The sequence below is a fragment of the Oryctolagus cuniculus genome, chromosome 6 (assembly GCF_964237555.1).
Source record: "Oryctolagus cuniculus chromosome 6, mOryCun1.1, whole genome shotgun sequence".
Lineage (NCBI taxonomy): Eukaryota > Metazoa > Chordata > Mammalia > Lagomorpha > Leporidae > Oryctolagus > Oryctolagus cuniculus.
In genome coordinates this window covers 133,697,349-133,712,232 of record NC_091437.1, presented here as the reverse complement: position 1 = coordinate 133,712,232, position 14,884 = coordinate 133,697,349, and the positions used below count along the sequence as shown (strand labels likewise).

The 14,884-nt window shown below is 35.7% G+C and overlaps 1 protein-coding gene and 1 pseudogene across 3 annotated transcripts in view; both read right to left on the bottom strand.

The window, feature by feature from the left end:
* EMC2 (ER membrane protein complex subunit 2) overlaps positions 1–14,884 on the bottom strand; it is a 62,117-nt gene that overhangs the window by 30,931 nt on the left and 16,302 nt on the right. For all 3 annotated transcript variants that reach the window (XM_002710733.5, XM_051844768.2, XM_070075406.1), the window contains exons 2-5: positions 8,735–8,848; positions 8,147–8,211; positions 6,195–6,280; positions 3,196–3,253 (exon numbers count right to left, since the gene is read on the bottom strand). In XM_002710733.5, coding sequence (XP_002710779.1) covers positions 3,196–3,253; positions 6,195–6,280; positions 8,147–8,211; positions 8,735–8,848 — 323 coding nt within the window. The remainder of the gene's footprint in view (positions 1–3,195; positions 3,254–6,194; positions 6,281–8,146; positions 8,212–8,734; positions 8,849–14,884) is intronic.
* Positions 11–1,201, bottom strand: LOC138850029 (PHD finger protein 20-like protein 1; annotated as a pseudogene).

Below are 14,884 nucleotides of genomic sequence, written 5' to 3'. Positions count from 1 at the left end.
ATCTGTTAAGTTTTCACCACTAAGATCAACGGACAGAATTGCCCTTGGGTACTAACAGGTTGCAGTTTTCTCCATAAACGTGCTTTGCGGAGCCAGAGAACTCCCAGAAGATCGAGTTAGTGAAGAGCACCTTTCCAAAAATTTTAGGGAATTGGCTTCATAGTCTGAATAGCCATGCTGCTTAGATGGTAAGAAGAATGGTAAGAAGAATCTGGGACTAGTGGTTTGTAACTTTGGAACCGCAACTTAGATCAAGAGGAAGATAGGGTCCTAATATTTCCAGTGGCAAATTTGAAACATCAGGCACCTCTGCTACTGAAGACTATTGCTGATTCTGATACCTTAGAGAATAATTTCCCATCAGTGGCTGGAAAGGGAGAAGAAAACTTTTTTACAGAATCACCATGCATGTGTAATGTGGCTAAACACTTAGATCTTCTCCACTCACTATGCTTGAAAGGTCTAGGGGCTATGGAGGACTAGATTTATCATTGCAGAAAGCTGAGATAGAAGTGTCAAATCCTTGACTTGTATTAATTCTGGAGACAACAGTGACTTAGGGGGTTTTATATACCCAGAAGAATCACAATTTATGTTTGCATTTCTTGTTGTGTGCCCCCCCTGAAAACAAAGTGAGGATAAAGCTGCACGTTTCTGAGTGTTGACAGAACTGCTAATGTCTGACTTTGAGATTTAGGTGAACAACTTCACCTCATTTCTATACTGGCTATGTAGAAACAGAGACACAAGACAAATAAAAGGGTCAGATGATCATTTTTAGACAAAATATAAACATCATAAAATTATGAATTACAACCGTGGCTACGGATGAAATTGGACTTTCTCACCTTTGAGATAATAAAGATGTTTTAGAAAAATATAGTGATGTCTTCACGAAAACTTAACTGTTTAACCCAAGTGAGTGTTCTATTAGACTTTATTAGTTCTAAGCTTTTTATGGCTTTGCTTTTTCCCTCAATGTCTTGCCCAGTGCTTTCTAAAGATACAGAAATAGAATCAGTATCTTTACTCTTGGTAATATTAACACTGTGGTGAGTCATGAGAAATAATCAAAAATGTTTATAGAAAGAAAGGATGGATTAAGGAAAAATTAAGTAACATTTGACAAAAGAATAATACAGTTAGCAAAGCTAAATTTAGTAATCTTTTCTAAAAAGTTTACCTGATCAGTGAAGGTCATAGTTACTATTTCTACACACATATGATCATATTACACAAAGTTCATAGCAAACGGAATTGAAAGAAAAACTTATTTTAGTGCAAAATGTTGAAGCTGATATAGTTTTTCTATAGTAAGACTTTGCCAAAAATTTTTGAAGACTCATCATATGCGTTGACTTTCAAAAATTTTCTATCAAGTAAACTAATCTTTAATTCTACTTTTTAATAAACTTTTCAAAGTATCCCCATAATCTATGACAAGAATCATATAAATTCTCTTTGGTTTCTAAAGTCACAAAAAGTCATAACATAGGTTTTATAAAGTCATAAAACAGTACTATAAAGAAAGAATATTTAATCATGTATTATCTTATATCCTGGAAATAGAATAAACTTATTAAAAACATCCCTTATGATGAAACAGAAGTAAAATGCAAAAAAATTAAATTATTAGCTATTAATTTATTAATAGCTCTATAACTCAAAAACTCTTTATAAACCTGACTTCATTTTTTTCAACACATGACTGCCTAAGCAGAAAATGAGTATTTTGGAAACTGTGCTGAAATCTAACATTTAAAGTAAGTGAATGAGAAAATCTTTACCAAAAGAAAATGGTACTCTTTATAAGGCTTCTTTTTCACTAACATGGATGGTAAACTCAGAACAGTTAATATAATTAGTCAAGAACATTCAAATTTTATTTTCTTTATATTATTAACATCCAATATTAGATAAACTGAGAGACACTGATTTTTTGAAACAGGTAGGCTTTCAGCTCTCAAAACTTCCCCCTGAACTGTCTGTATTCTGAGAACTCTCATGAAACAATCAAACTTTCTCATGCAAGTATCTACATAAACACATACAAGAAGAACCCAAAAGTTTCCAGAGAAAATTTCCATAGGGTGGGATAATAATAAACATGGAAATCTATTACTTACAGAACATATCTACTACTATAAATACACAAAAATTACTATGGAATATCAAAAGAAATAAGCATAGATAGGGACTTATGATCAAAACCTGGAATAAATTTGCTCTACAATTACACATTTGAAAATTAAGTAATTCTCTATGCTAATATAATTACTTAAAATGAATGAAGTTATCACTGTTTTAAATATCACAGTTTGGCACATTAAAATTCAAGTCATACTCATACATTATATGACTTTCTATTTTTAAAGAAATAGTTGTCAAATGAGGGAAATTTTTCATGTGTCAGTATTATGTGTTAATATAAAATTTTCACAATTACAAAAGAAGAAAAACTCAACTTTTTCTTTAAAAATTCTAAAAGGTTTTCTTTCAGGGGCATATGTCTGCATGGCAATAGTGATATAATCCTTTAAAATGACTAAAATATCATCTAAAATATCTCTAACTTTTCATTGAGTAAAAAATTAAATCTGAGGAAGCTTTTATGCCAATTTTTAACACTAAAATGTTCTCAATTGAAAAAAAAGCCATAAACCTCAGCAGGGCATTTTTCTTTAAGTAAAAATTATTATATAGACATATTTAGAATACATTAGTGTGAAATCAGGGTAAAGCTGCCATCTTCAGAAAACCACGGATACACAAATATAAACTCATGTTTTCTTATTCATGTTTGAGGTTAGAAAAAAGCAAAGGCAAAATATCTTCATTAATTCCACATATTAATTAAAATATTTCCTTCATTTTTCATTAACTAAAATATAGCTACACAAAATAGACAAGTTAGCTTTCATAAGCTTCAAAATATTACAAAAACACAGGTTTTCTAGGCTTTTATATTAGTATGCAGTCTATCTACTCTTTCCAAATTTTAACTAGATTCTTTTCTAACAAGGTAGCTTCTACAAGTCAAATTTTATTGGAGTTTTAAATCTATTTAAAATAAAATGTGGTCCATCAAGAACTATTTAAAATAAAACCTGGGTTCATATGTATCTTTCTTCAATGAATTAATTTCACTTCTTAAATTTAACTTTAGATTATATTAAAGAGAAGCTGTAAACTTACAGTGTTAGTTGGATCTTCCTGTAAAATTCGATCATATAGCTGTATAGCATCATCATATCTATTTAAAAAGAGAAGGAAACATCAAGAAACATGAATTTAAAATATGATAAATGAAAGTTAAACAGACAGGGCTGTGAAATTTACAGCAGCTTTACTTAAAATACTTCAAACCTGGGCCGGTGCTGTGGCACAGCGGGTTAACACCCTGGCCTGAAGCGCCAGCATCCCATATGGGCACCAGTTCGAGTCCCGGCTGCTCCACTTCCCATCCGGCTCTCTGTCGTGGCCTGGGATAGCAGTGGAGGATGGCCCAAGTCCTTGGGCCCCTGCATCTGTGTGGGAGACCCGGAAGAATCTCCTGGCTTCAGATTGTAACAGTTCCAGCTGTAGCGGCCAGTTGGGGAGTGAACCATCAGATGCAAGACCTCTCTCTCTCTCCCTGCCTCTCTTCTCTCTGTGTAACTCTGACTTTGAAGTAAAATAAATAAATGTTTAAAAAAAAAATTACCTCAAACCTAGAAACAACTCAAATATCCTTCAACAACTGGAGTAAAACAGACCATAATATATGTACACAATAACTACTAAGCAATAAAAAGCCAACAAATAATCACACATATAACCATAGAAATAAAACTCAAACCCAGATATCAGATCCACTGGGTGTCTGGCATTGACTGTAAAAGCAAAGAGAACTTTTTGTGTGACACAAATTTTCTATATCTTAAATGGGATGGCTATAACATGGGCATAAAATACTTACTAAAATTCAGTTAACTGTATTCTTCAATTGAGTGCTTTTTCATATATTACATCTCAGTAAATTTAAAAAACCCACTAATGGGAATAAACAAATATATTACAAATGAAATTAAGAACTAGAATTTGTGCTAAGCAATACTTAAAATAATATTTTTTCACTTATGAAAAAAAGATAATATAAGTAAATAGCTATATTCACTGTTTTAAGGATGAGGACACATCAGGAATTCTTTTGGGTGGACAATTAACTTGTGTGTTCTGACGGGTACTCTAGCATTGTGTATCAATAGCCTTCAATGTAAGCATATCTTTTAATCCAGTAAATTTTCTCCAGGATCTTGTTCTAAAGCAATCTTCTTAGATAAGCAGAGATTTCATTGCAAGGATATTCAATGAAATAAAAAAATTGGGCAATAGGCAAGATAAAAAAGAAGAAAAATAGTCAAGGAACAAGCTAGGCTAGAGGACATATTTTTATTTTTGCTGTTGCAACTCAACACTGCAAAGAGTATCTTTATGCACATATTTCTTTTAGTTTCTGTTTATCAGAAAAGCCTTAATATCAATTAACTATGCCAAACCTTAGAATGTATTCCAGACTTCTTTTATATAAATTGTGTAAGATGACATTCTCATATCTGGTATGAGTGATCTTTCCATCCCATCAATACAAACTAAGTCTCTGACAGGTGGACTTGATTCTCTATTTGCTCCACATGGACAATCTATCTCCTCAGAATATATATTCAACTTCTTTTTTCCAGCAAGATATCCCCTAAGAATACATCAAGCACAACGTATCTTTCCACCCAAACCTATTCCTCCTCATTCTTTGTTTGTCTGGTTGATGACACCTAAGTAGTCAAGATGAGGAAAACAAATCATTACAGATCTTTCGCCCATATCACTAAAATGCAATCAGTAAATAATTTTCTACTCATACCTCATACCTCATACCTTAATTTCTCTCATCTGTCCTAATTTCTGTCATAATTTCAGATATCTTTATCTATGATGCTGGCATTGTGGCACAGAGGGTTAAGCAGCAGCTTGTGACACTGGAATGCCATACAAGAGTGCTGGTTCAAGTCTCAGCTACTCTGCTTTCAATCAAGATCCCTGCTAATACACCTGGGAAAGCAGCAGAAGATGGCCTATGTGCTTGGGACTCTGCTTCCAATGTGGGAGACACAGAAGGAGTTTTGGGCTCCAGAGTTCTGGCTTCAGAACTAGCCTAGTCCTGGCTGTTACAGGCATTTGGGGAATGAACCAGCAAATGGAAGACTTCTCTCTGTCTCTCTGTCTCTCTCTCTCTCAGTCTGCCCTCCAAATAAATAAGTCCTAAAAAAAATAGCATTCTCTCTCTCTCATGGACTAGTACAACAGTTCTCAAAGATATTCCTTTTAAGATTACTGACTCACATTGATCTTACAAACCAATTCAATTGTTACTCACCCTTACATTGCTATGATTTCCTCATACCTTCAGCTGAAACTCCTTGGCAGAGCATACAAAACCCTACACAATATAGTACCTGTGTGTATCTCCAGTTTCAACCCAAGAGAAGAACTCTATAATACCTTGCTTCCTACTTAAACTCTTGAATCTGTTCCCTGCAGATGGCTGCAGAAGTTAATATGGAAGAATTAGAGATGGGCCAAGTTGGTCTCCATGCAATGCTTGAAATAGAACAGATCAGATCATCTTCTCTCTCTTGCCTTTCTGGGTTAAGAGTAAATGTGAAAAACAGGTTTCACTTTCAAAAATGTTGAAAATGAAAATCCCTGAGCTAGATGATCAATATGCCTCCCACTTGCTTTGTTTTGAGTGTATGTTTATATATAAATATGTGTGTACAAACCATCCTGAGAAGTTGAAAATACCATTATTTTTGAAGAGTAAATTTAAAAACAAAAACAAAGTTAAATAAGTTGTCAATTCAAGATTTAATATATGCAAGAATCATGATTTGAAGTCAGTTTAGTCCAAAGCATGATCCTATTTCACTAGGTCACAGACAGCTAATGTATCCTACTCTTATATATTGAATTCTGTTTACTGAGAATAGCTGGCGAGATTGATCATGAGCATCACTATGTCACTGCGACATATTTCAGAGTCAACAGCTAAGGACCTTGTGCAATTAATTAATAATATGCCAGTGGTGTAGAAGGACTTAAACACAGGCTCGTGTTTGCCATTTTTAAATGGAATCACATTATTCAGATTTGGTTACCTTTCCATGGCTTCAAATCTCATGCCTGTTAATCGCTTGACTCTGTGACTGCCAGGAAACTGTCTTCTTAACTCCTGAAGACAAAACTGAAAAAATAATTCATTAAAAAAAAGAAAAATGAAGAGTAGTAATTACATTTTATGTATATTAAATGGACTATGAGGAGTAACCTATATAGTCTTCAATGTATCATCTTGAATAATTCCATTAGCGTCACCTAATATCATGAAGTAAAATTAATGAGTAATGAATAATGAGGTGAAAGAAAACTATGAAATTAATGATGGCAACAATCAGTTCTTAAAAACTGATCATGCAATCAACTGAGAAAACAAGCAGATTAGGACATCAATTAATAACTCTTTAAAAACTACTATCACATTACTCCTTCTTAAAAACTGTTTCCATAATGTACTTAAATGCCAACAGCTTCCTAGTCTTTTCTTCCTAATTATAACATAAATATTCTCTTGGTAAGAGTTAAGTAAATAATTTTAACATTTTATTTAATTTTGCTCTGTTAAAATCATATTAATCAATCATCCTTCAAATTCACATATATCATTTTGGGTTCAGAAAAAAGAGACACCAAATCTAAGAGTACCAATTTTCTTTGGACAGGTATCCACAATTCATTCAACAACTAAATAAATAATCAAGTATTTACTGAGTAGCTCTGTTCTCAGCAACATTTAAGGGACTATAAGGGTCTTACAATTCTAAGAAAAATCAAAAGTTACATAAATGGTCCATTAAAGTGCCCTAAAGTATGAGGAACTAGTTAATAGCCTTTAACTAGTGAGGAAACTTAACCATTAGCAAAATGTTTTAATGGGTTCTGGAAATATAGCATCAAGGTCTATGTCTAAAAATTTAAATCTAATGAAATGTTTTAATGTGATTCGGAAATACAAAGTCTGTGGTTGTGTATGACAAATAAAAACTTTTGATAATTTAAAATACATGTTGATAATATTGCACACCAGTATTTACACTATATACTATGAAAGTCATTGAACAACCCAAAAGAAAAACTTGTTATAGTGTTTAACCACAATTTATAACAAGTTTTTCTTCATGCTATTGGCCTGGGAAAAGCAGCCGAATATGGCACAAGTTTTGGGTCCCTGCCACCCACATGGGAAACTAAGAAGAAACTCCTGGCTCCTGGCTTCTGGCTTCAGCCTGGTCCTGCCCTGACCATTGCTGCCATCTGGGTACTGAACCAGCACATGAAGATCTCTCTCTCTCTCTAATTCTTTCAAAGAAATAAATCTTAAAAAAAGAAAAAAGATTTAAGATATTGTATCCCAAATTATCTACTTAGTCTCAGTCACTAATTAAGCCTATGATTAAAGAATGGATTAGAATTATGGACTTTGAAGCTAGCACTGTGGCATAGTAGGCCAAATCTCCACCTGCAGTGCCAACATCCCATATGGGTGCCAGTTCGTATCCCGGCTGCTCCTCTTCCAGTTCAGCTCTCTGCTATGGCGTGGGAAAGCAGTGAAAGATGGCCCAAGTGCTTGGGTCTGCACCCGTGTTGGGGACCCAGAAGAAGTTCCAAGTTCCTGGCTTTGGATCAGATCAGCTCTGGCCATCGCAGCCATCTGGGGAATGAACTGGCGGATGGAAGACCTTTCTCTCGGTCTCTCCCTCTGACTGTAACTCCACCACTCAAGCAAATAAATAAAAACAAACAAAAAACAAGTTTTGCAAAAACTGATGAAGCAGGAGAGGGACTGGGGGGAGCAGGGAAGTGAGGGAACTGTCTTCTTAGAACTGTACCTATGGAATGCATAAAATCTTTCAATAAAAATAATTAGCTAAAAAAAAAAAAACAGCATTCAAAACCAGTTAGAGAAAGCATTTAGTTCAAGCCATATCCTAAGACTTACCTATTTATATATAATTCATGAAGCTAATTAAATATAAGATAATTAAATACCTACCAATGCCAATTCATCCCGACCATAGTCTAGGGCTGCAATCATCACCTGTTCATATATGATCCAAACTGATACATAAAGAGGGGGAAAAAGTAGAATTTAATATTAGACTCTCCAAGAATTCAGATTAATGAATTTTCTAGCTTCTGATATTTTAAAGAACACCATTTATACTTAAAATTGATTTATGGTATAATTTCAAGAAGAAAGTATTCTTATAAGCTGTCAGTGATGTAAAATATTTTAACATCCTTTATGGTAAAAGTTTCCAATTATTTAATACCTTTATTGTTCTAAAAATGTTTTATGAAATACATGTTAGCCAGACCAGAATGTCTTTATGAAACATAGTCTGGCCAGATGTTTGGCAGCCTTGTGAACTTTAAAACAAGAATGGCTATTTGGCAGCTTTATTACTACCCACAATTTTAAGTCTTTTCAAAATATAGTATCATTAAATTTCCTGAAACAAAAAGTCACAGGTAAAATTGATATGACCAACAGAACAAGCAAAGCTAAAAGGTTAAAAAAATTGCAAGCATGAATCATTAATAAGACATGTGCTGAGCCTGAATGAAATAAAGAACTTACTGTCATCTCCAAGCTTAGAGGCATATTCATTAATTAATTCTTCTCCAACTTCCACAATTTGCTCACTATTTCGTGAGTTTTCTTCTCTCCATTTTCTCATTTTATCTCGCATTTCTGAAAAAAAAAAAAAAAAGACTATTATTTACATATAAATGTACACATACTCACACAAAAACATTTATGGCTGATGTCCAAAACAAGACAAGAAAAGTCAACTTTTTAGTTAAAAAAAATAAAGACACACTAATGTAGAAACCTTAAGATTTCTCAGCCTTCAGAACCCAGAGTCAAAAAAATTTCTGTTCATAAACTACCATGGAACCCTCATGAATAGAAGTAGTATCATAAAAAGGCACAAAAGACCTGACATTTTCTCTCTACTCTCTGCCATGTGAGTGGAAGTAGGCTATCATCAGACATTGGATCTGCCAGCATGTGGTCCTCAGATTTCCTAACCTCAATATTTTTTAAGATACCCATTCTGTGATACATTTCTCAGCCCAGGTTGAACTAAGACAGATAGTTAATGTAGAATTAACTGTTCAACATACACGTTTTCTTACTCTTTAGACTGAAAATCTTACACATATACTCATTTAAGTATCACCGTCTTTCTATAATAGATACTGAATAGGTTTAAATGGTTGAACTACATAGTTGTTGAACAGACAACTCAAATGAACAACGTATTTGGGAACCTGGAGAATAAATACTAAGAGAAGCACACGAGGTTTTCACTACCTTTTATATGTATTATCTGAGTTCCACAGTTAGAAGTCTATAAAAAAATTCATCATTATATGAAAACAGATTCCAACTAAATTTACAAAAATGGCCCTAGAATTTATAAAAATCATTGCAAAATAGCAAATCATTTATTCTACTGGACTTAGAAATCAGATTGCCTCTCATTTCACATAGGAAATAACCCTGAAATAAGTCTTAAAGATTGAAGAAACAAACAAGAAGTTAAACCAAAGGAACTCATGTCAATTTGTAATTAAATAAACAGCAGAATCAGAAAAGGAAAGACGAATGAATTTCTAAGAAGTCTTTTATTTCTCTCCAAAGAACCTGAAGTTTGTTTTTAAAGATGCAAAAGAACAACTAAAAAATGTTAAGTAAAAGAAAAGCAAAATGATTAGATCTGTATACTAACAAAGTTATTCTGATACAGAAAACAAAAACAATGGATAATCTGGAAAGGAATAAAAAGTAAAAAGAAGCCAGTTGGCAAAAAAGAGAACACAGATTTTGAAGGCTTCTTTTTCTGTTTTGTCTTTTGTTTTGTTTTTTCGTTTTTTTAAGGCTTATTTATTTATTTGAAAGTCAAAATGACAGAGGGAGGGAGAGATAGAAATCTTCCATCCACTGGTTCACTACCCAGATGGCCCCAATGATCCTTGCTACTGATGTTGAAGCCAGGAACCCAAAGCTTCATCCAGGCCTTCCAAATAGGTGGCAGGGGACCAAGAACTGAGGCCATTCTCCGTTGCTTTCCCAGGTGCATTACCAGAGAGCTGGTTCAAAGGAGGGCAGCCAAGACTTGAACAGGTGCTCCGATAAGGGATGCTGGCATTACAGATGGTAGCTTAGCTCACTTGGTTTGAATATAAACTCTTTTACATGGGCTCATACAAATTTCTGAACTTTTGCTAACCTTCCACATCCATGAGTACAGGTAACACATACAGCTAAAGGACAAGCAGTTTGGATTCAATATATATATAAAGATTCAGTGAAATGTCTGGCACATGGTGGGGACTCTCCATGTCAATGGAACAGTCTAGGTGAAATACATGAATCAAGCAATGATCAAAGACACAGAGAATGAAGGAAACTAGGCATAAAAAATTATATATGAATTATTTTATTTTTCTTTTATAAAACAGATGGGAGAGATCCCAGAAGACAGTGGCAGCTACAACAAAACAGTCAAGGGTACAAGACATCCATGACACCACCATCTATGCAGAAGAAAGCTAAAGGAAGCATCAGTGCTATCTGATGGACCCAACAACAGGAGAAACCAGAAAAGCCCATGAGCCAATATGTAAAAAGCATCTGAAATAAGGAAAGGCTCTGGTCTCTCCCCAGGTGGATGTAAGCAGCCAGCAGTAAGGATTAAATAAGCAGAAGCAGTCTAAATTGTCAAAATTAACTGGTCAAGGAGAATGGAATCAAAATTCAGCAGCCCTGGACACATATATGTAAAAAAATGAAATTAGATTCCTACCTCTCACCATATACAAAAATCAATTCAAAATGGATCAAAGACCTAAGTTTGAGATCTGACACAATGAAATTACTAGAAGAAAATGTAGAGGAAACATTTCAAGACACTGGGGTAGGTGATGACTATTTGGATAAGACTCCCCAAAGCATAACAACAAAAGCAAAACCAGACAAAAGAATTTTTTTTTTTTTTTAAATTTGACAGATAGAGTTAGACAGCGAGAGAGAGAGACAGACAGACAGACAGAAAGGTCTTCCTTCTGTTGGTTCACCCCCCAAATGGCCGCCATGGCCGGAGCTGTGCCAATCCCAAGCCAGGAGCCAGGTGCTTCCTCCTGGTCTCCCATGCAGGTACAGGGCCCAAGCACTTGGGCCATCCTCCACGGCCTTCCTGGGCCACAGCAGAGAGCTGGACTGGAAGAGGAGCAACCAGGACTAGAACCCAGAACCCATAAGGGATACCGGTGTGGCAGGCGGAAGATTACCAAGTGAGCCATGGCACTGGCCCCCAAAAGAGATTTAAAAACTCCTAAGATTCTTCACAACAAAGGAAACAGAATGAAGAGACATCCAACAGAATGGGAGAAAATATTTACTACTTATCTGACAAAGGATTAATACCCAGAATATATCAGTAATTCAAAAAACTCAACAACAAAAACCAAGGCAGTTAAGAAATGGGCAATGGATTTGAATAGACAGTTCTCAAAAAAGGAAATACAAATGGCCAACAAATATATGAAAAAAATGCTCAGTGTCACTAGCCATCAGGGAAATGCAAATCAAAAACCACAATGAGTTATCACTTTACCCCTATCAGAATGGCTATCACTCAAAAGACAACAAAAAATACTGGTGAGGATATGCAGAAAAGAGAACTAAAAAATTTTGGTGGGAATGTGAAAATTAGTGCAGCCACTGTGGAAAATGAGTATGGAGATTTCCTAAAAAGACAATAGAAATAGATTTGCCATCACACTACTGGGTACTTACCCGACAGACAAGAACTCACTGTATCAAAGAGATAGATGTAAACATGGTGTTGTACAGCAGCACTGCTCACAATGATCAAAATATGGAATAAACCAAGGTGTCCATCATCAGATGAATGGATAAAGAAAAATATGGCATACAAATATACAATGGAATATTATTCAGTTATTATAAAGAATGAAATTCTATCATCTGCATCAAAATGATTAGAACTGGAGGACATTCTGTTGCATGAAAAAAGCCAGACACAGACACAAACACTGCATGTTCTCCCTTATATATAGGAGCTAAATAGGAGCTAATTATAAATTGGGGGGGGGGGACCCTGCTGGCTAGCTGTATCAGTTTTGTTGCAAATATGGCATTTTTTGTCAAATCTGTTTTAAATATCTGCCAAAAAAATTGACAGAAATTATATACTAGTATAGGTTTGCTGACTTTGTGACTATTTTAGAATTTATATGAATGGAGTCAAACATCTTACCAACTGATAGTTAATAGCCTTTTGCCTATTTTTCTGCTGAACTATGGTCTCTTTATTTGTGAACTCTTTATTCAGTGGCACCATTAAGCCTTTCACTATAATATAAATTTAAAATGTTAACTAAAAAAAAATTAATGCAAGAAAAATGGCTTCAGGTGCCTAAAAGCCTAAACTAGAAAAGAGAAAGATAAAAGATGAAAAAACGTCCACAAAAAATCTATATATAGGGTGAGGAAAATACAAAACTGAATATAGCATAAACATGTGTATGTGTGTGAGTTTGAAAAATCCATAATTTGATCCAATTAACAATCTAAAATTTATTTTTAAGTGATACAACCAAAAAGGAAAAAATAGCAGCAGCCCAAGGTCAACAAGAAAGGATATATAGCCATGAAATTTCAGAAAGCAAAATACTACACAACAATAGAGGAGGGAACACACTAAAGTTTAAAAAAAAAATTACTGAATCCCACACTTCATTTTAAAATTTCAGAAAAGCTATTTTCCCCATAAAATGAGGACCAAGGCTGAGCATTTTACATAGTGGTTTAAAAAGCTACTTGGGACATCAGTATCCCATATCTGAGTGGCTTGGTTCAAATCCTGAGTGTGCTCCTAATTTCAGTTTTCTGATGGCTCAAGGACACTGGTACCTACCACTCACGTATCAGACCCAGATTGTAGCTCCTAGCTTCGACGTGGCCCAGCCATGGATGTTGCAGTCATTTGGGAAGTAACCAGGAGAAGGGAGATTTCTTCTCCCTCTCTGGCTCTTTGCCTATCCCTCTCACCTATCTCTTCTTCCCTCCTACTTCCCTCCCTCTTCTCTGGCTCCAAAATAAATCAACACTTAAAATGAGCAACAGAAATGTATCAAGGTCAAGTTATCAAAAGAAAAATATGAAAGAAAAGAATTGCTACATACACTGAAAGTATGCCAGGAAAATAAGCCCTTAAAACTGTAAAATACTATTTCAAAATGAACATTAAGAAAATGATACAGCACATAAAACGATGATATAATTTCGAATTAGAATAACTCACAAATGAAATATAAGAATTAATAAAGATTTATTTATATGAAACACAGAGTTACAGAGAGAAAGAAAGAGATCTTCCATTCGCTGGTTCACTATTGAAATGGCAGCAATGACCAGGGCTGGGCCAGGCCAAAGCCAGGAGCGAGAGCTTCTTCTGAGTCTCCCGCGTGGGTGCAGGGGCCCAAGGACTTGGGCCTTCCTCCACTGCTTTCCCAGATGCACTAGCAGGGAGCTGGACCAGAAGTACAGCAGCCAGGACTTAAACAGGTACCCATGTAGGATGCCAGTGAGACAGACCGTGGCTTTAACAAGCTGTGCCACAGAATTCTTGATAGTCAAAAATAAAACTAATTTCAGAAACAGAAACTAAACTAGAAAGAACGGATGAGAAAATAAACCCAGGGTAAAAAATAAAGAAACTATAAACATAGAAGAAATGAGGAGATAAGGATTTGAAAGAGTAAGACAAATATTTAAGATAATCAAGATAAACAAAGAATATCCAACATGCCCAAGAAAGGATTCACTGAAGAGGAAAATCCAAGCAAAAACACAGAATATTTAAATCTCTAATTCAAGAATATTGTACTGACATAGTAAAATACCTAAATCTAAACAGCGAAAAAAATGCTAAGAATATTAACCCTAAAAGATGAATATCATTGTATATCTTAGTAAAATGCATTGACTTTTTAAGAAAATATTTATTTATTTATTTAAAAGGTCAGAGAGAGTGAGTGAGGGAGCTCTTCAATCCACTGGTTCATTTCCCAAATGGCCACAACAGCCAGGGCTGGGCCAGGCTGAAGTTAGGAGCCTGGAACTCCATTTGGGTTCTCCTGGATAGAGGGCAGGGGCCCAAGAACTTGGTCCATCTTATACTTTATCAGGCACATTAACAGGGAGCTGAGTCTGAAGCACAACAGCCAGGACTCAGAAGAAGCACTCCATTATGGGATGCTGGTGTGGCAAGCAGCAGCTTGCCCCACTATTCCACAGCACTGGCCCCAAAATGCATGGGCTCTCAAGGAGAAAAATAACATTTTAAGAACTATAGATTGGCCGGCGCCGTCGCTCACTAGGCTAATCCTCCGCCTTGCGAGGCCAGCACACCAGGTGCTAGTCCCGGTCGGGGCACCGGATTCTGTCCCGTTTGCCCCTCTTCCAGGCCAGCTCTCTGCTGTGGCCCGGGAAGGCAGTGGAGGATGGCCCAAGTGCTTGGGCCCTGCACCCCATGGGAGACCAGGAGAAGTACCTGGCTCCTGCCATCGGATCAGCGCGGTGTGCCAGCCGCAGCGCGCCAGCCGCGGCGGCCATTGGAGGGTGAACCAATGGCAAAGGAAGACCTTTCTCTCCGTCTCTCTCTCTCTCACTGTCCACTCTGCCTGTCCAAAA